The sequence below is a fragment of the Ascaphus truei genome, unplaced genomic scaffold (assembly GCF_040206685.1).
Source record: "Ascaphus truei isolate aAscTru1 unplaced genomic scaffold, aAscTru1.hap1 HAP1_SCAFFOLD_807, whole genome shotgun sequence".
Classification (NCBI taxonomy): Eukaryota; Metazoa; Chordata; class Amphibia; order Anura; family Ascaphidae; genus Ascaphus; species Ascaphus truei.
Genome location: NW_027457142.1, coordinates 89,025 through 110,995, shown reverse-complemented (window position 1 = coordinate 110,995; position 21,971 = coordinate 89,025). Strand labels below are relative to the sequence as shown.

The window sequence follows — 21,971 nt, the reverse complement described above, 5'->3', positions numbered from 1 at the left end:
AAGACAGAGAAGGCAATCAAGGCTCTGTGTGTTATGGACTTTCTGTCTGCAGAGCTGCGTGTGCAGTATAAGCTGCTTGCTGTTTTTCAGTCTGCAGAGACTGCTCTGTGTTATCATAAAGTCTGGAGTAGCAGCTCCTGTAAGTGTCAAAAGGCACACGGTATCCTTTTCACTATTCTGGAGGCAGGGTCATGTGTAGGATGATTAGCCCAGATAGGTTCAACTTGGCTCTCTTTCCAAAACGCAACAAGTCCTGTATATGTTCTTCCCTTTATTTTAGGGAAAGTGGCAACAAAGACAGGCACTTGTGGAAGAGATGTTTGTGATGGGATAATGTCTCTCTGTGGGTGATTTGTAGTAAGGGCAGGTGAAAAGGGTAATCCTGCCACTAGAGCAGTTACAGAAGGTACTCACTCAGCCAGTGATAATGGTGGAAAGGAAGTCCCAATGTATTCTGGGTAGCAAGATAGCCTGGGGACAGACCATCTGTGGGCAGAGCAGAGGGGGAGAAAACAGACTAGCCCATTTGGGAGAAAGGCTGGGGTTGCTATAGCAACTCACTGAAATGTCTGAGGAAACCACAACATGTAGCAATAATGTTGCATTTCTAATACAGCAAGCTGCTGGGACAGGGGAAAATGACAGGCAACTGAACAAGGGAGAAATGAATCCCATAAACTAAAGGAGAGACAGAGGAATGTGGAATCTAGTTCCAGGACAGGGACGCTCACCCCCTTTGCCACTCACCCCCTTTGGCGCTCTCCCCCTTTTGGCGCTCACTCCCCTTGCCGCTCACCCCCTTTGGTGCTCATCCCCCTTGCCGCTCACCCCCCTTGGCGCTCGCCCCCCTTGGCGCTCGCCCCCCTTGCCGCTTGCCCCCATTGCTGCTCGCACCCTTGGCGCTCACCCCCTTGCCGCTTGCCCCCTTGGCGCTCCCCCCTTGCACCCTTGGCGCTCCCTTGGCACCCGGTCTCCTTGGTGCGGGAAATGGGCGTGGGTGCGGGCAGTGGTGGTGCGCGATCGCTGGCGGGCGTTTGGTGCAGCGGGAGGCTCAGAAAGCAGGCCTTTCCTCTGTCATCCCCCCCCCCCCTCCAGTCACTCACATCCGGCGCTGTACTCCACTTTGTGTGCGTGTGTGGGGGGGGGGAGGGAGAGTGTGTGTGTGGGGGGGGAGGGAAAGTGTGTGTGTGTGGGGGGGGGAGGGAGAGTGTGTTTGGGGGGGAGGGAGAGTGTGTGTGGGGGGGAGAGTGTGTGTGTGTGGGGGGGAGAGTGTGTGTGTGGGGGGGAGAGTGTGTGTTGGGGGGGAGAGTGTGTGGCGGGGGAGGGAGAGTGTGTGTGTGGGGGGGGAGAGTGTGTTTGGGGGCGGAGTGTGTGGGGGCGGAGTGTGTGGGGGGGAGTGTGTGTGTGGGGAGAGAGTGTGTGTGGGGGGGAGAGTGTGTGTGTGTGGGGTTGGTGAGAGTGTGTGTGTGGGGGGGGAGAGTGTGTGTGTGGGGGGGGAGAGTGTGTGTGTGGGGGGGGAAGAGTGAGTGTGTGTGTGGGGGGGGGGCGGGAGAGTGTGTGTGTTGGGGGGAAGGGAGAGTGTGTAGGGGGAGGGAGAGTGTATGTGTGTGGGGGGGGAGAGTGTGTGTGTGTGGGGGGGAATGTGTGTGGGGGGGGAAAGTGTGTGTGTGGGGGGAGTGTTTGGTGGGGGAGTGTGTGTGTGGGTGGATAGTGTGTGTGTGGGGGGGGAGAGTGTGTGTGTGGGAGGGGGGAGTGTGTGTTGGGGGGGGGAGAGTGTGTGGCAGGGGGAGGGAGAGTGTGTGTGTGGGGGGGGAGAGTGTGTGTGTGTGGGGGGGGGGGGAGTGTGTGTTGGGGGGGGAGAGTGTGTGGCAGGGGGAGGGAGAGTGTGTGTGTGTGGGGGGGAGAGTGTGAGTGTGGGGGGAGAGTGTGTGTGGGGGGGGAGAGTGTGTGTGTGTGGGGGGGGGTGGGGGTGGGGGGGAAAGTGTGTGTGTGGGGGGGGAGAGTGTGTGTGTGGGGGGGGGAGAGTGTGTGTGTGGGGGGGGAGAGTGTGTGTGTGGGAGGGGAGAGTGTGTGTATGGGGGGGAAAGAGTGAGTGTGTGTGTGGGGGGGGAGGGAGAGTGTGTTTGTGGGGGGGAAGGGAGAGTGTGTGGGGAGAGGGAGAGTGTGGTGTGGGGGCGAGAGTGTGTGTGTGTGGGGGGGAATGTGTGTGGGGGGGAGAGTGTGTGTGTGGGGGGAGTGTGTGGTGGGGGAGTGTGTGTGTTGGGGGGGAGAGTGTGTGGGGGGGGGAGAGAGAGTGGAGGAGGGGGGGGAGTGTGTGTGGGGAGGGGGGAGAGTGTGTGTGTGGGGGGGAGGGAAAGTGAGTGTGTGTGTGGGGGGGAGGGAGAGTATGTGTGTGGGGGGGAGAGTGTGTGCGGGGGAGGGGAGTGTGTGTGGGGGGGAGTGTGTGTGTGGTGGGGGGGGAGTGTGTGTGTGGGGGGGGGGAGTGTGTGTGTGTGGGGGGGAGAGTGTGTGTGTGGGGGGGAGAGTGTGTGTGGGGGGCGGGGACAGTGTGTGTGTGTGGGGGGGGGGGGGAGAGTGTGTTTGTTGGGGGGAGTGTGTGTATCTGTGGCTGTGTATCAGTGGCTGTGTGTGTCTGTGCAGGCCAGCAGTGACTGTGTGGGTGTCTGTGTGTGGTCAGTGTTTTTGTTGTCTGTCTGTGTTGGTGTCTGTAGGTCTGTGTGAGTGTCTGTAGGTCAGTGGCTGTGTGCGTCTGTCCAGGTCAGAGAGAGAATGGGAGAGGGGGGGAGAGAATGGAGGGGGGGAGAGGGAGATGGGTGGGAAGAGAGAGAATAGAGGGGATTGAGCGAATGGGGGTGGGGAGGGAAGGGAGAGAGAATAGGGGGAGACAATGGGAGAGAAAATGGGGGGGAAGTAGAGAGAGAATGAGGGACAGGGCCACCAACAGGCCCAGTGAGTCAGTCAACCACCCACGTGCCAGTCAGTCAACCACCCTCTCTCTCTCCCCCACCCTCTCTCTCTCCCCCCTCTCTCTCTCTCTCCCCACCCTCTCTCTCTCCCCCCATCCTCTCTCTCTCTCCCCCACCCTTTCTCTCTCTCCCACCCTCTCTCTCTCAAACCCTCTCTCTCTCTCCCACCCTCTCTCTTTCTCCCACCCTCTCTCTCTCTCCCACCCTCTCTCTCCCATCCTCTCTCCTCCACCCTCTCCCACCCTCTCTCCCACCCTCTCTCCCCACCCTCTCTCTCCCGCCCTCTCTCTCTCTCCCACCCTCTCTCTCTCCCACCCTCTCTCTCTCCCACCCTCTCTCTCTCCCACCCTCCCTCTCTCTATCTCCCACCCTCTCTCTCTCTGCCACCTTCTCTCTCTCTCCCACCCTCTCTCTCCCCATCCTCTCTCTCTCTCCCCCACGCTTTCTCTCTCTCTCCCACCCTCTCTCTCTCAAACCCTCTCTCTCTCTCCCACCCTCTCTCTCTGTCCCACCCTCTCTCTCTCTCCCACCCTCTCTCTCTCTCCATCCTCTCTCTCTCCTCCACCCTCTCCCACCCTCTCTCTCTCTCTCTCCCACCCTATCTCTCTCTCTCTCCCACCCTCTCTCTTTCTCTCTCCCACCCTCTCTCTCTCTCTCTCTCTCCCACCCTCTCTCTCTCTCTCCCACCCTCTCTCTCTCTCTCCCACCCTCTCTCTCTCTCTCCCACCCTCTCTCTATCTCCCACCCTCTCTCTCTCTCTCCCACCCTCTCTCTCTCCCACCCTCTCTCTCACCGTCCCTTTCTCCCACCCTCTCTCTCTCTCTGTCACCCTCTCACTCACTCTCTGTCTGTCACCCTCACCCACTCTCTCTGTTTTATCTTAACTGCACTATACCTACACCGAAATAACCTATTCTGCTTTCTTCCAGATCTGACTCAAGTTTCCCACGGGGGACATCGGAAGACAGGTAGGGAACACCTCCCCTCCCGTATAGTACCTTGAGGAACTGCGGATCAGGTAAGATCCCAGGCGGGATTGCTGATTTGGAAATTGTTAAGAGGGGGCATCCTGACACTGGTTAATGGGTTCTGGCTTTTTTTTTTTAGTTTGGTTAGTGAGGTCAACACACACACACACAGTACTTTTCGAAATAAACCTACGGTTCTATGAAAATTTAAGTTTTTGTGTTGAGCAGGGGTGAAGCAAAACGTATTTATTTATTTTATTCTTACAGGACAATGACATGGGTCACGCTATAAATGTACTCCGTTCAACACAAGCTCAGGAGAGATTGACATTGATTTTATATATGTATAATACACAGTGGTCAACAAACCCGATCGCCACGGGCGACAAGATTTTGTCCGGTGGCGGACCACATGGTCGCCATGGATGATATACAATCCGCATTTGAACAAGCTAGATTCACTGATAGAAAATATTTAGTTTGTTATAAAACTCACAATAAAGACATCAAACAGGGTTTTCAGAAACCTTTATTCATTACACAATTTAATAAACAAGCTAACCAAATCCGTACCATCATAAAAAAAACCATTGGGACATATTAAAACTAGATGCAGATCTTAGACGTATTCTGCAAGAAGGACCAAGAATAGTCTTCAAAAAAGCTAAAACGATTGTATCATCGATTTCCCCAAGTGTATTTCAGTCCATTAGTGAGTAGTCATATCCGTGGCAGCCCCAATGGGTTTTTCTGTTGCGGCCATTGTAATTTCTGTCAGTATGCCAGACCTTTAAAAAAAGTAAAAAGCGCACAGTCAAAAAACTGTTATAAAATTCAAACTTTTATTAATTGTCATACAAGTTTTGTCGTTTACACACTTTGGTGTGGTTGCGGCAAACGTTACGTGGGTCGTACAATCAGACCCTTGAAAACTAGGATATCTGAACATGTTCGGTTAATCACAAGACATGATCTGTCTCATCCAGTATCCAGACATTTCTCAAGCTGTTTGCAAGGCGGTATAATTAATGTTAATTTCTCTGGTTTGGAACATGTGTCTCCACATACCAGGGGAGGAGACAGACTTAATTTCCTCAATCGAAGAGAAATGTATTGGATTTTCACCTTAGATCCAGTCCATCCAAGGGGTATGAACATTGAATGGGAATTAAAATATTTTCTGATATATTGATACTTCATTCTCCTCCCTTGGTGTGCATTGATACGTGCCCAATTCATTGATTTATTTATGGATTCATTCCTTAAATAAGTTGTTCTGGTTGGCTGGCGCACACGCGCAGAAAGGGGTCTGCGCACGCTGCGGGCACCGCCGTGTACCGCGTCAGGGGGCGGAGCCTAGCCGTGATTCTAACACACACAGAGAGAGAGAGACACACACAGAGACACACACAGAGAGAGAGAGAGAGAGAGAGGCACAAAGAGACACAGAGAGAGAGAAAGAGAAACACAGAGAGAGACACAGAGAGAGAAAGAGACACACACAGAGAGAGACAGAGAGAGAGACACACACACACAGAGAGAGAGACACACACACGCAGAGAGACACAGAGAGAGAGGGAGACACAAAGAGACACAGAGAGAGAGAAAGAGAAACACAGAGAGAGAGACACAGAGAGAGAAAGAGACACACACAGAGAGAGACAGAGAGAGAGACACACACACACACAGAGCGAGAGACACAGAGAGACAGAAAGAAAGAGACAGAGAGAGAGAGACACAAACACACACACACACACACAGAGAGACACACACAAAGAGAGCCTGAGAGACAGACACACAGAGAGACACAGACAGACACACAGACAGAGACAGACTGACTGACAGACACATAGACTGAGAAATAGACAGAGAGATAGACAGACATAACTCACCGAGTATTAATATAGAGAGGTGTGTGCTACCTGGGATATATTCAGAGAATATTAGAACACGGAGATCCCTTCGGGGCGCATTCCACCTAAAAAAAAAATGAATGTAATATTGGTATTTAGTCAAATTAAACTTTGATAGCTATACTAAAATAAATATGTGACAAGTATTATTGGATTCCACTCTTATCACAGGGAAACCCAACTTGTGCTCCAAACCGCGGGAGAAGCAATTCCAGGCGTGCAAGGGAGAGGGCGGTGTGGAGCAACCAGGATCCCTTCATAAGGAGAAATAAATCCTAAATGTACAGGCCAAGGCTGTCAGAGAAAGGAAAACTGTCTTCAGGGAGCAGAATACTGATGTGGAAGTCGGGTTTTGCATACAAATATCCCAAGAATTAACTCATTAAAAAAATGTATCTATGTATAACCCCTCCCGTGCATGGAAGGGGATACAGGCGTATACAGGAGATGCTTCTATAGCCAGCATTGAACACTGAAGCAACGACTCACTACTTCACCAACTTACAATATGTTCTTTTAGACCGGGACTCAAGGAGAAACTTCCCACTTTAAAGGGCAGCTCCCTAACTGCAAGGGTGTGAGTTTCTGGGATTCCAACTCAGAGGGGGCCCCCATGTGAGTTTCCGCCATCCCATCTTGGAGGGGGTCCCTGAGTGTGTGTGGGACCCCACATCTAGAGGGACACCACCCCTAACCCCCCCCCCCTCCTCCCCCGTGTGAGTGTCTGGAATCTCATCCACAGAAGGGGCTGCGTGACTGCCTCCTCCACAGAAACATTACATTGCAGGGCTTTTTTGGGGTACTCACCGTGTTGTGTTTGAGCAGGGACAGGCTACACAGCGCTTGTGTCTCTGCTGCTTTCATCATGCCAATCTCCTTAATTTTGAGTATGTACTGCCTCATCTGCTCCTTAATCAGCATCTCCACACACCTACAGGGGAAGCACAAGGACAATCGGGTTACAGAGCCTTCCACTTAACCCCTTGCTTTATAACAAGTCCCTGACCCCTCTGGCAAGGAAGGGGTGAATAGAGGTGGCATCCCTAACCCCGTCTGAGATGGGCAAACCGTAGTCTTCAAAATATCCACCCCGTTTTATTTCATTATTTCCCCCAAGTTCCCTTTAAAAACCCCACAAATGTATTCCCAATGAATTCTTCGGCAGGAAACCATTAGTTTGCGACTTGGTCAATTAGCTGGAAAACAAAAACATTTCTTATGGAAACATGAGAACACGGGAGATTACAGCTCTGAAGTGCGACAGCAGGGCCCACGGGGATAGGACAGAATCACTGTGCAGATCATACGAGAAAGTCGTCTTATCCGGTACTACACACCGCAGCGTCAGACACAGGAACTTGTCTTCTGAGCTTACTATCTCAGTTTTTGGGTGGTCACATGGTGCCGGCACTGCACACCCACTTCAAAGGCAGTGAATTAACCACTAGACTCCCCTTCCCTTAATCCGTTTACAACGGGTGCAGCCTCCGACCAAGGCCCCTATCCGGGCTGAATTGCTCGAGAAGATTTTACCTCTTTTAAGGCAGAAACCCCCCCCCCCCAAATAAAACCTACACGAGTTTAGCGCATAACAGTATTTTGCTCCCTTGATTGTCTCAATCTGCAGCAGCGCAGATCACGACGGTAACTTTGAGACTGCGCTGGGCCTGGGAGGGAGCGACATTCTGACTTCCCGGTCCTTCAATATTTCAACAGCTCATATCGAAGCAAATAAATAACATGCCCTGAATGGGCGGAAGGAAAGGGACAGGCGGGCGCCTGAATTAGGCTGTGATTTTACCAAAAAACGCCGGCATAATCGAAACCTTACGTGATGGTTTTGGAAACCTCCTTCAGGGTGGTCTGTAGGTCATAGTTGGCTGGACAGCGCAGGAGGCAGGGCGCGAAGATGATGGCCAAGGAATTTGAGGACATGCGGTTCGCATCTTCCATCACAGCCACTCTGCAAAATAGGGTGGCGTTAGAGAATGCCCCACAATGCATTGCCCTGCTGGGCTCTCAGCAGGCATGGGGCTATCTGAGCCCGTGTTTCCAGGGCTGCTTAGCAGACGGAGCCTTCCAGGTGTGACCCTCACTGCCCAGTTATTAGAGCACTGTAACATGCACCTCTTCATCTCTGCACTTCCCTATAATGCAATGGGGCTCAGCTCCCATCCTCAAGCTCCCCCAACAAGTCCGGTTTTCAGGATATCCCTGCTTCAGCACAGGTGGCTCAATCAGTCCCTGCTTCAGCACAGGTGGCTCTATCAGAGGCTTCGACTGAGCCACCTGTGCTCAAGCTGGGATATCCTGAAAACCTGACCTGTTGGGGGGGGGAGGGGGCTTCGGGACTGGAGTTGAGCACCCTTGCTATAATGGATCTGTACATTCTTCCTAACTAATGTGATTCCTGAGCGGCCAGCACTGCTTACAGATATGAGGAAAATGCCCTGTGGTTACACAGCCACACCTCACTATATGCAGGAAGACACAGGAAGGAATCCCTGTGCAAAGCAATACATTCTCTCCATCTGTGGTCTGTGGGGGGGACAATACATTGGGTTTGCTATTGCTTAGCAAGTCCTCTTGGGGTTAAAGGGTTAAAGGCAAAGTGTGTGTGTGTGTGTGTGTGTGTGTGTGTGTGTGTGTGTGTGTGTGTATGTGTGTGTGTATGTGTGTGTGTGTGTGTGTGTGTGTGTATGTATATATATATATATATATATATATATATATATATATATATATATATAATGCCATATAAATAATACATATATACAGTATTGGGAATAAATAACACACACAATCCCCGATTCTCTGATGCAGGCCTCATCCGTACGTCTATAAGAGAGGAAACAGCCATTTAAAAAGTGTACGAAAGTCTACAGACTGATTATCTCCGGGGAGATGCACACAGAATTTAGGTTGATTAAATCTTAGATTTAAAATTATATTATGTGTATTAAAACAATACACTGACAAGTGAGGGACTCATTTGAACACAGAGTTGGGGCCCGCTCCTGTATGCCCAGGAACACTCCTAGCAGCACACTGACATTGAGCACTACAGGTCTGCATCCTCCCCTGCAATCACACAAAGGGGTTTGCAACCTCTCCTGCATCTTACTTGACAAGGTGAAAGATCAGCCTCTCCAGAGTGTTGTAATGGGCCTGGGGAAGCTGTCCCAGAACTTTGTAGATGGCACACAGCTGTTCCTGCTTCCCAGGGAGCTCTAAAGGGAGAAGGCAAAGCAATAGATGGGTAACGGAGACGTGGGAGAGGTTTACTAAACACCTTCAGTGCTAGAGAGGCCGGACACCTTGTTCTGCAGTGCATGGCAGACCCCTCAGGCGCTACAAGGGTTAGTGGAGATAAAGAAGTAAATGTCTGTTCGTCTAGTGTGGCACAGATCCTGGAGTCTGACTCTCCTACTGCAGGGCATCACAGACCAAAGGGGACTATGGACCATGACGCCTGTCATTCCCACTGCAGGTGACAGTGGCACAGACAGAAGGCACCCATGTCCCACTGAGCCTGACCCAGAGTCCGTACCCCTGGTAAAAAGAGGCAGACATAATAGTCCTATGGCCCATGGAGTGTGTCACACCAACCACTGGGTGACCGTGACAAACAGGAGAGACCTATGGCCCATGTGGTCTGTCCCTCAACTTGAAGCTGACAGACGTACAGACATAACTTATGGCCCACTGAGTCTGTCGCTTCACCAGCAGAGTGACAAAGACTGAAAGGATTTCTGTTCACCAAGTCTAACACAGAGATAAGAGGCCTATGGCCCATGCAATATCTCCCTTTCCACAGTGACACAAACAAAAGGGACTTTTAGCCGGTGGAGTCTGTCCCTCCAACATTAAAATGAAACAGACCGAGTAGATGTTCCACTGAGTGTGACCCAAAAATAAGGCGCATACGGCATCGCTCCCTTTCACCTCAGGGTGACAAAGTATCTCTGGCCAATGGAGTCTACGCCTCCCACCATAGGATAAAGCACAAAGGTACTGTAGATCTCTCCTGCCCATCCAGGATTTCGTGTTCTGCAGTGGAGATCCTCTCTGCAATTTGTCACTAAGCCCCGCGACTCTACAGAGGGAGGGTTACCTTCCTCTCTGCACTTACCCACGGCTCGTAGGAACTCGTTGTACTGAGCGAAGGTCATGAGTGGCTCCGGGAGCTCACGCAACCACTGCTTCAGGATGCCAGTGATGACGTGGATGGGGTAATTATCCAGTTTCACAGAGCTGGGGTCTGTCCAGAAGGGAGACAGAAAACATGTGAGAAAACAAGAGGACTTGTAATGACCGATCCCCATCACCCTTTTATAGGCACTATCCGCGGAGCACAAATACAGAGAAAACATTTTAGATACATGGAAATATTGTTTTTTTTCTCCTCACAAAAATAAGTATTAGGCTGCGGCCACGCTGCCTGCGCTGCACGCACCTGCGAATTCTCCGGTCTACAGAGAGCTGCAAGGGGAAAGACAGGGGGGGGGCATTACTGGGGCGCGGCCATGACATCACCTGGCAGGTTCGCCCTCATTGGCTAAACCGCCGGTGGGCGTGGCCTAGCGCTCTGTCGCTAGTTCCTATCTCAATTTTCATGTGTACCTCAAAAACTCGCAGCGGGCCCGGCCCCATTGTGGGGCGGCTCTTGTCCCTGCAGCGTCCGCCACAGCGGTCGCTGCAGTAGCCAGCGGGGACCTGGCCTTATGAAAACATTTTGGTAAGCTGAAGTGTGTCGTTGTGTAGTCTGCCAGGAAAAAAGTTAAGAGTAATTAAATGTGTTAAAGACGATTACAGGCAGTCCTCGTTTTACAGCGCTTCGCTTTACAACGAATGGCTTATCCAGCGCTATGCAATGCATACCTATGTTCATTTTTACAACGCCAAAACGGCTTATCCAGCGCTCTTACGATGCTTTGCAACGTTGTTTATGTGTATGTGTGTATGTATAAATATATATATATATACACATAAACAACGTTGCAAAGCGTCGTAAGAGCATATATATAATATTATATTATATTACATAATATATTATTTATTATGTTATATTATATATATAATATTATATTATATATGTATAATACAGTATATACACTATATAATGTATGTGTGTGCTGCATATCTTATTGCCTGTGTAAAATATTTGGTGTATTTTAGTGTTAAAAATGCCTTCAGGAACGGAACCTTTCATTTAAACAGTGTTCCTGTGGGAAAACGTGTTTCGCTTTACAACGTTTCGCTATCCAACGCCATTTTGAGTAACGCATTGTGTCGGATAACCGAGGACTGCCTGTATATTATTCCACTGTTTAAAGGGTCAGTCCCTCCTAGGACCAAAATGTACTACTGACCGTGAGATGTTTAAGGGGTCACACCTGGGTGACTTATGCCTTTTTAAAAAAACAAAAATATATAACACCTATAAGTATTTATTATTCATTATTTCAAGTTCCTTTGTAAACACGATGAGCTGAGATTTGGGAGGGGGGGGGCGATTTCCTCTGGCTTCCCTTTTGTCTGATTTCACCATGTGCTGAACAGGAGTTTGCACAGGCAAAGCCCCCTCCTCCCTTATCTTTATTGGCTCTCACAGGGTGGCCAGAGGTTGAGTAAACACTGCTGAGAAGCATCCTCCCTCCTTTAAATGCTTTATTTCCCAAATAATGACAGCAGCCAATGTTTTGCTTTGAGCCCAGTTACTGTATGTTACAGGAAAATGACATTCTTTACAAAAATGTAGTTTCATTGTGAACTGCCAGGGATTGCACATTTAAATGATAATATCTTATTTGTCCCTTAGGCCGTGATTATACCAAAATTGTCCGGCAGCGTTGCGCGGCTCAAAAACAAATTGCTGCAATCCAATTAAGGTAAACATACCTCGCACTCCGCGCTCGCTGCCTGGAACTGCAGGGCGGCAGACTGGAGAGCAGACAGGAAATTTTGTTTTGAGCAGGAGACGGCCGTGTCACGTGAGCGGTTCAGCCAATGAGGGCGAACCGCTCACAGCCACGCCTCCGCCACACCTCCCTGTCTCCTCTGCTTGTCTCCTGCCTGCAGTTCAACATGCCGCTTGGCGGCATCGATAGGATGACATCACCAGATCACACTGCCGCCCCGTCGGAGATGGTATAATCTCAGCCTAAATGTGTGCCTCCCCCGGTTCCCTCACAATCCCAGCGCACCGTTCTCCAGGGACTGTTTGAGCTCTCGCATGCGATTGGCTGCCCCACACTTCCGGTAGATGCCCTCCGTGTGCAGGCCGTACATCTCCAGGTACTCTAAGAGCATCTCCATGACAACGGGCACCGAGGACGTCTCACTGATCAGGTCCCCCACGTGCACCCCGAAGTGATGGTTTCCCAGGTTCTGAGGGAGGGATCAGTGTTACCACGGCAACAAAGAGGTGTTCCCTCTGTTACCCAAGAGGATTGAGAAGGTCGGGGCGAGAGAGAAGGCCGGGGCAAAAGAGAAGGGAGGGTGGGGGGGAGAGAAAAGGTTGGGGCGAGAGAGAAGGGGGCGAGTGAGAAGGGAGGGTGAGACAGAAGCGGGTTGCGGTTGAGGATGGGGTGAGAGAATGGGGGGTGTAACATGTGAGCGCTGCAAGAGGGTTTGACACGTCACACAGCTCACACTCTTCCCTCCCTCCCCCCTGATGTACCTTCCTCCCTCCCTTCCCCCTGATATAACTTCCTCCCTCCCCCTCCCTATGTACCTTCCTCCCTCCCGCCAAGTCGCAGGGGCTCTGGATGGTGCTGGCTTCGCTGATCTTGGACGGGTTCCTCTGGAGTTTGTTCCTGGAAGGTGAAACAACACACATATATACACACACCCTGCTTGTATTTCCAACCCCCCCCCCCTCATCCATGTATTTCAACCCCCTTGCACAGATGTGTATATATACCCCCTATTTGTATGCATACACAGACACACACACACATATATTTGTATGCATGTACAAATTCATATACATACTTCTGCATTTTGAAGGTGTATGTATTATAAATAAATATACATTCCTTTAGTAAGGAAAAATATATATTACTATACAGGAAACATATCGCAGACATGACCAGTCCATGCTCAGCCTCTCTCTCTGATAAGTGAATCATACAGATACAAGTACACACAGACCGATATGCCACATATCTGCAGGTCCTTACTCTGTCAGCTTCTCCTTGCTCTCTAGGCTCTCCCCTGGATTCTCCTCCTCGGGCATCACCGCTGCTTCCCCCTGCCCCACCTCGTTCTGCCTTCTCCCTCCTTTCTCCTCTTCTTCTGCCTTCTGCACTCCATCGGAGTTGTCATGTCTCCATTTATGCTCCTCTTCTCGTTCAAGGGCTTCCTGTCTGCTCTTCTCAGACACCATCTCCTTGTACCTGGTAAGACGGATATTATATTAACATTACCATCCAACCACTATTATATTGGGGATTGAAAATTACACTAAAAAGTATTTATAGAAAATACTAAATTATTGTGATCTACTTAGATTTTGCATAGGCTTTGATACGGTTCCACACAAGAGGTTAAAAGCAAATTGGACTCTACAAATATTTGCACCTGGATTGAAAACTGGTTGAAGGATACACAACATAGAGTTGTCGTAAATTGAACTTTTTCAGGTTGGGCTAAAGTCGTGAGTGGAGTACCTCAGGGATCGGTACTGGGACCCTTGCTTTTTAACTTGTTTGTTAATGACCTTGAGGTTGGCATCGAGAGCAAAGTCTCAATCTTGGCTGATGATACTAAATTGTGTAAGGTAGTAGAATCAGAACAGGATGTAATTTCTCTCCAGAAGGACTTGGTGAGACTGGAAACTTGGGCAGGTAAATGGCAGATGAGGTTTAATACAGATACATGTAAGGTTATGCATTTTTGAAACAAGAATAAACAGGAGACTTGCAAATTAAATGGGGATAAATTGGGGGAATCCTTGATGGAGAAGGATTTAGGAGTGCTTGTACACAGCAATAGTGCCCAAAGTCATGCAGTAACTGCAAAGGCAAACAAGATCTTATCTTACAATAAATGGGCAATGGATGGAAGGGAAGTCCATGCTCAGTCACTCTCTCTGATAAGTGAATCATACAGATACAAGTACACACAGACCGATATGCCACATATCTGCAGGTCCTTACTCTGTCAGCTTCTCCTTGCTCTCTAGGCTCTCCCCTGGATTCTCCTTCTCGGGCATCACCTCTGCTCCCCCCTGCCCCACCTCGTTCTGCCTTCTCCCTCCTTTCTCCTCTTCTTCTGCCTTCTGCACTCCATCAGAGTTGTCATGTCTCCATTTATGCTCCTCTTCTCGTTCAAGGGCTTCCTGTCTGCTCTTCTCAGACACCATTTCCTTGTACCTGGTAAGACGGATATTATATTAACATTACCATCCAACCACTATTATATTGGGGATTGAAAATTACACTAAAAAGTATTTATAGAAAATACTAAATTATTGTGATCTACTTAGATTTTGCATAGGCTTTGATACGGTTCCACACAAGAGGTTAATGTACAAAATAAAGCAAATTGGACTCTAAAAATATTTGCACCTGGATTGAAAACTGGTTGAAGGATACACAACATAGAGTTGTCGTAAATGGAACTTTTTCAGGTTGGGCTAAAGTCGTGAGTGGAGTACCTCAGGGATCGGTACTAGGACCCCTGCTTTTTAACTTGTTTGTTAATGACCTTGAGGTTGGCATCGAGAGCAAAGTCTTAATCTTTGCTGATGATACTAAATTGTGTAAGGTAGTAGAATCAGAGCAGGATGTAATTTCTCTCCAGAAGGACTTGGGGAGACTGGAAACTTGGGCAGGTAAATGGCAGATGAGGTTTAATACAGATAAATGTAAGGTTATGCATTTGAGAAACAAGAATAAACAGGAGACTTGCAAATTAAATGGGGATAAATTGGGGGAATCCTTGATGGAGAAGGATTTAGGAGTGCTTGTACACAGCAATAGTGCCCAAAGTCATGCAGTAACAGCAAAGGCAAACAAGATCTTATCTTACAATAAATGGGCAATGGATGGAAGGGAAGTCCATGCTCAGTCACTCTCTCTGATAAGTGAATCATACAGATACAAGTACACACAGACCGATATGCCACATATCTGCAGGTCCTTACTCTGTCAGCTTCTCCTTGCTTTCTAGGCTCTCCCCTGGATTCTCCTTCTCGGGCATCACCTTTGCTTCCCCCTGCCCCACCTCGTTCTGCCTTCTCCCTCCTTTCTCCTCTTCTTCTGCCTTCTGCACTCCATCGGAGTTGTCATGTCTCCATTTATGCTCCTCTTCTCGTTCAAGGGCTTCCTGTCTGCTCTTCTCAGACACCATCTCCTTGTACCTGGTAAGACGGATATTATATTAACATTACCATCCAACCACTATTACACTGGCGACACACTTTATTCGAGCTCGGCTAGTCCCACGAATTCGGGTATACCCGGGTGTATTGAGGTTTGTGACTGTTTTCTGCCCGAGTGCATTGAGTTATTTTCCAAGCAGTGATTGAAGCATTTTATTCCCGCTGGCTGCAATACTGCACAGTATATATATATATACTGCATTACAATTCATGAATTTATGCCATCTGGTAGACACGCGAAGCATTGCAGCCTATTAAATCCTAATCATTATCATTTAACAGATCAGCCGCCCATCAGCCAGGCATGAACCCAGGCTGGGAAGGCAAATGCAACGGGGCTTGTCAGAGGTGAGGAGTGGCGCATTCCAGGTATCTGCCAGGTACATACTGGGTATTTGCTCGAATAAAGTGTGTCGGTGCAGTATATTGGGGATTGAAAATTACACTAAAAAGTATTTATAGAAAATACTAAATTATTGTGATCTACTTAGATTTTGCATAGGCTTTGATACGGTTCCACACAAGAGGTTAATGTACAAAATAAAGCAAATTGGACTCTAAAAATATTTGCACCTGGATTGAAAACTGGTTGAAGGATACACAACATAGAGTTGTCGTAAATGGAACTTTTTCAGGTTGGGCTAAAGTCGTGAGTGGAGTACCTCAGGGATCGGTACTAGGACCCCTGCTTTTTAACTTGTTTGTTAATGACCTTGAGGTTGGCATCGAGAGCAAAGTCTTAATCTTTGCTGATGATACTAAATTGTGTAAGGTAGTAGAATCAGAGCAGGATGTAATTTCTCTCCAGAAGGACTTGGGGAGACTGGAAACTTGGGCAGGTAAATGGCAGATGAGGTTTAATACAGATAAATGTAAGGTTATGCATTTGAGAAACAAGAATAAACAGGAGACTTGCAAATTAAATGGGGATAAATTGGGAGGAATCCTTGATGGAGAAGGATTTAGGAGTGCTTGTACACAGCAATAGTGCCCAAAGTCATGCAGTAACTGCAAAGGCAAACAAGATCTTATCTTACAAAAAATGGGCAATGGATGGGAGGGAAGTCCATGCTTAGTCATTCTCTCTGATAAGTGAATCATACAGATACAAGTACACACAGACCGATATGCCACATATCTGCAGGTCCTTACTCTGTCAGCTTCTCCTTGCTCTCTAGGCTCTCCCCTGGATTCTCCTTCTCGGGCATCACCTCTGCTTCCCCCTGCCCCACCTCGTTCTGCCTTCTCCCTCCTTTCTCCTCTTCTTCTGCTTTCTGCACTCCATCGGAGTTGTCATGTCTCCATTTATGCTCCTCTTCTCGTTCAAGGGCTTCCTGTCTGCTCTTCTCAGACACCATCTCCTTGTACCTGGTAAGACGGATATTATATTAACATTACCATCCAACCACTATTATATTGGGGATTGAAAATTACACTAAAAAGTATTTATAGAAAATACAAAATTATTGTGATCTACTTAGATTTTGCATAGGCTTTGATACGGTTCCACACAAGAGGTTAATGTACAAAATAAAGCAAATTGGACTCTAAAAATATTTGCACCTGGATTGAAAACTGGTTGAAGGATACACAACATAGAGTTGTCATAAATGGAACTTTTTCAGGTTGGGCTAAAGTCGTGAGTGGAGTACCTCAGGGATCGGTACTGGGACCCCTGCTTTTTAACTTGTTTGTTAATGACCTTGAGGTTGGCATCGAGAGCAAAGTCTCAATCTTTGCTGATGATACTAAATTGTGTAAGGTAGTAGAATCAGAGCAGGATGTAATTTCTCTCCAGAAGGACTTGGGGAGACTGGAAACTTGGGCAGGTAAATGGCAGATGAGGTTTAATACAGATAAATGTAAGGTTATGCATTTTTGAAACAAGAATAAACAGGAGACTTGCAAATTAAATGGGGATAAATTTGGGGAATCCTTGATGGAGAAGGATTTAGGAATGCTTGTACACAGCAATAGTGCCCAAAGTCATGCAGTAACTGCAAAGGCAAACAAGATCTTATCTTACAATAAATGGGCAATGGATGGAAGGGAAGTCCATGCTCAGTCACTCTCTCTGATAAGTGAATCATACTGATACAAGTACACACAGACCGATATGCCACATATCTGCAGGTCCTTACTCTGTCAGCTTCTCCTTGCTCTCTAGGCTCTCCCCTGGATTCTCCTCCTCGGGCATCACCGCTGCTTCCCCCTGCCCCACCTCGTTCTGCCTTCTCCCTCCTTTCTCCTCTTCTTCTGCCTTCTGCACTCCATCGGAGTTGTCATGTCTCCATTTATGCTCCTCTTCTCGTTCAAGGGCTTCCTGTCTGCTCTTCTCAGACACCATCTCCTTATACCTGGTAAGACGGATATTATATTAACATTACCATCCAACCACTATTATATTGGGGATTGAAAATTACACTAAAAAGTATTTATAGAAAATACTAAATTATTGTGATCTACTTAGATTTTGCATAGGCTTTGATACGGTTCCACACAAGAGGTTAATGTACAAAATAAAGCAAATTGGACTCTAAAAATATTTGCACCTGGATTGAAAACTGGTTGAAGGATACACAACATAGAGTTGTCATAAATGGAACTTTTTCAGGTTGGGCTAAAGTCGTGAGTGGAGTACCTCAGGGATCGGTACTGGGACCCCTGCTTTTTAACTTGTTTGTTAATGACCTTGAGGTTGGCATCGAGAGCAAAGTCTCAATCTTTGCTGATGATACTAAATTGTGTAAGGTAGTAGAATCAGAGCAGGATGTAATTTCTCTCCAGAAGGACTTGGGGAGACTGGAAACTTGGGCAGGTAAATGGCAGATGAGGTTTAATACAGATAAATGTAAGGTTATGCATTTGAGAAACAAGAATAAACAGGAGACTTGCAAATTAAATGGGGATAAATTGGGGGAATCCTTGATGGAGAAGGATTTAGGAGTGCTTGTACACAGCAATAGTGCCCAAAGTCATGCAGTAACAGCAAAGGCAAACAAGATCTTATCTTACAATAAATGGGCAATTGATGGAAGGGAAGTCCATGCTCAGTCACTCTCTCTGATAAGTGAATCATACAGATACAAGTACACACAGACCGATATGCCACATATCTGCAGGTCCTTACTCTGTCAGCTTCTCCTTGCTCTCTAGGCTCTCCCCTGGATTCTCCTTCTCGGGCATCACCTTTGCTTCCCCCTGCCCCACCTCGTTCTGCCTTCTCCTTCCTTTCTCCTCTTCTTCTGCCTTCTGCACTCCATCGGAGTTGTCATGTCTCCATTTATGCTCCTCTTCTCGTTCAAGGGCTTCCTGTCTGCTCTTCTCAGACACCATCTCCTTGTACCTGGTAAGACGGATATTATATTAACATTACCATCCAACCACTATTATATTGGGGATTGAAAATTACACTAAAAGTATTTATAGAAAATACTAAATTATTGTGATCTACTTAGATTTTGCATAGGCTTTGATACGGTTCCACACAAGAGGTTAATGTACAAAATAAAGCAAATTGGACTCTAAAAATATTTGCACCTGGATTGAAAACTGGTTGAAGGATACACAACATAGAGTTGTCATAAATGGAACTTTTTCAGGTTGGGCTAAAGTCGTGAGTGGAGTACCTCAGGGATCGGTACTGGGACCCCTGCTTTTTAACTTGTTTGTTAATGACCTTGAGGTTGGCATCGAGAGCAAAGTCTCAATCTTTGCTGATGATACTAAATTGTGTAAGGTAGTAGAATCAGAGCAGGATGTAATTTCTCTCCAGAAGGACTTGGGGAGACTGGAAACTTGGGCAGGTAAATGGCAGATGAGGTTTAATACAGATAAATGTAAGGTTATGCATTTGAGAAACAAGAATAAACAGGAGACTTGCAAATTAAATGGGGATAAATTGGGGGAATCCTTGATGGAGAAGGATTTAGGAGTGCTTGTACACAGCAATAGTGCCCAAAGTCATGCAGTAACTGCAAAGGCAAACAAGATCTTATCTTACAATAAATGGGCAATGGATGGAAGGGAAGTCCATGCTCAGTCACTCTCTCTGATAAGTGAATCATACAGATACAAGTACACACAGACCGATATGCCACATATCTGCAGGTCCTTACTCTGTCAGCTTCTCCTTGCTCTCTAGGCTCTCCCCTGGATTCTCCTTCTCGGGCATCACCTCTGCTTCCCCCTGCCCCACCTCGTTCTGCCTTCTCCCTCCTTTCTCCTCTTCTTCTGCCTTCTGCACTCCATCGGAGTTGTCATGTCTCCATTTATGCTCCTCTTCTCGTTCAAGGGCTTCCTGTCTGCTCTTCTCAGACACCATCTCCTTGTACCTGGTAAGACGGATATTATATTAACATTACCATCCAACCACTATTATATTGGGGATTGAAAATTACACTAAAAAGTATTTATAGAAAATACAAAATTATTGTGATCTACTTAGATTTTGCATAGGCTTTGATACGGTTCCACACAAGAGGTTAATGTACAAAATAAAGCAAATTGGACTCTAAAAATATTTGCACCTGGATTGAAAACTGGTTGAAGGATACACAACATAGAGTTGTCGTAAATGGAACTTTTTCAGGTTGGGCTAAAGTCGTGAGTGGAGTACCTCAGGGATCGGTACTAGGACCCCTGCTTTTTAACTTGTTTGTTAATGACCTTGAGGTTGGCATCGAGAGCAAAGTCTTAATCTTTGCTGATGATACTAAATTGTGTAAGGTAGTAGAATCAGAGCAGGATGTAATTTCTCTCCAGAAGGACTTGGGAGACTGGAAACTTGGGCAGGTAAATGGCAGATGAGGTTTAATACAGATAAATGTAAGGTTATGCATTTGAGAAACAAGAATAAACAGGAGACTTGCAAATTAAATGGGGATAAATTGGGGGAATCCTTGATGGAGAAGGATTTAGGAGTGCTTGTACACAGCAATAGTGCCCAAAGTCATGCAGTAACTGCAAAGGCAAACAAGATCTTATCTTACAATAAATGGGCAATGGATGGAAGGGAAGTCCATGCTCAGTCACTCTCTCTGATAAGTGAATCATACAGATACAAGTACACACAGACCGATATGCCACATATCTGCAGGTCCTTACTCTGTCAGCTTCTCCTTGCTCTCTAGGCTCTCCCCTGGATTCTCCTTGTCGGGCATCACCTCTGCTTCCCCCTGCCCCACCTCGTTCTGCCTTCTCCCTCCTTTCTCCTCTTCTTTTGCCTTCTGCAATCCATCGGAGTTGTCATGTCTCCATGTATGCTCCTCTTCTCGTTCAAGGGCTTCCTGTCTGCTCTTCTCAGACACCATCTCCTTGTACCTGGTACGACGGATATTATATTAACATTACCATCCAATCAATATTATATTGGGGATTGAAAATTACACTAAAAGTATTTATAGAAAATACAAAATTATTGTGATCTACTTAGATTTTGCATAGGCTTTGATACGGTTCCACACAAGAGGTTAATGTACAAAATAAAGCAAATTGGACTCTAAAAATATTTGCACCTGGATTGAAAACTGGTTGAAGGATACACAACCTAGAGTTGTCGTAAATGGAACTTTTTCAGGTTGGGCTAAAGTCGTGAGTGGAGTACCTCAGGGATCGGTACTAGGACCCCTGCTTTTTAACTTGTTTGTTAATGACCTTGAGGTTGGCATCGAGAGCAAAGTCTTAATCTTTGCTGATGATACTAAATTGTGTAAGGTAGTAGAATCAGAGCAGGATGTAATTTCTCTCCAGAAGGACTTGGGGAGACTGGAAACTTGGGCAGGTAAATGGCAGATGAGGTTTAATACAGATAAATGTAAGGTTATGCATTTGAGAAACAAGAATAAACAGGAGACTTGCAAATTAAATGGGAATAAATTGGGGGAATCCTTGATGGAGAAGGATTTAGGAGTGCTTGTACACAGCAATAGTGCCCAAAGTCATGCAGTAACTGCAAAGGCAAACAAGATCTTATCTTACAATAAATGGGCAATGGATGGAAGGGAAGTCCATGCTCAGTCACTCTCTCTGATAAGTGAATCATACAGATACAAGTACACACAGACCGATATGCCACATATCTGCAGGTCCTTACTCTGTCAGCTTCTCCTTGCTCTCTAGGCTCTCCCCTGGATTCTCCTTCTCGGGCATCACCTCTGCTTCCCCCTGCCCCACCTCGTTCTGCCTTCTCCCTCCTTTCTCCTCTTCTTCTGCCTTCTGCACTCCATCGGAGTTGTCATGTCTCCATTTATGCTCCTCTTCTCGTTCAAAGGCTTCCTGTCTGCTCTTCTCAGACACCATCTCCTTGTACCTGGTAAGACGGATATTATATTAACATTACCATCCAATCACTATTATATTGGGGATTGAAAATTACACTAAAAAGTATTTATAGAAAATACAAAATTATTGTGATCTACTTAGATTTTGCATAGGCTTTGATACGGTTCCACACAAGAGGTTAATGTACAAAATAAAGCAAATTGGACTCTAAAAATATTTGCACCTGGATTGAAAACTGGTTGAAGGATACACAACATAGAGTTGTCGTAAATGGAACTTTTTCAGGTTGGGCTAAAGTCGTGAGTGGAGTACCTCAGGGATCGGTACTAGGACCCCTGCTTTTTAACTTGTTTGTTAATGACCTTGAGGTTGGCATCGAGAGCAAAGTCTTAATCTTTGCTGATGATACTAAATTGTGTAAGGTAGTAGAATCAGAGCAGGATGTAATTTCTCT

The 21,971-nt window shown here is 47.0% G+C and overlaps 1 protein-coding gene across 1 annotated transcript in view; it reads right to left on the bottom strand.

Annotated features, from left to right (window-relative positions):
• Nucleotides 1-4,446: 4,446 nt before the first annotated feature.
• The window catches only part of LOC142486293 (unconventional myosin-IXb-like), a 37,232-nt gene continuing 19,707 nt past the window's right edge, over nt 4,447-21,971 (bottom strand). The window contains exons 2-9 of the mRNA XM_075584919.1: nt 12,584-12,665; nt 12,054-12,237; nt 9,980-10,108; nt 8,972-9,077; nt 7,679-7,810; nt 6,655-6,778; nt 5,827-5,912; nt 4,447-4,722 (exon numbers count right to left, since the gene is read on the bottom strand). Of these exons, the coding sequence (XP_075441034.1) occupies nt 5,868-5,912; nt 6,655-6,778; nt 7,679-7,810; nt 8,972-9,077; nt 9,980-10,108; nt 12,054-12,237; nt 12,584-12,665 (802 nt within the window). The 3' untranslated portion in view covers nt 4,447-4,722; nt 5,827-5,867. The remainder of the gene's footprint in view (nt 4,723-5,826; nt 5,913-6,654; nt 6,779-7,678; nt 7,811-8,971; nt 9,078-9,979; nt 10,109-12,053; nt 12,238-12,583; nt 12,666-21,971) is intronic.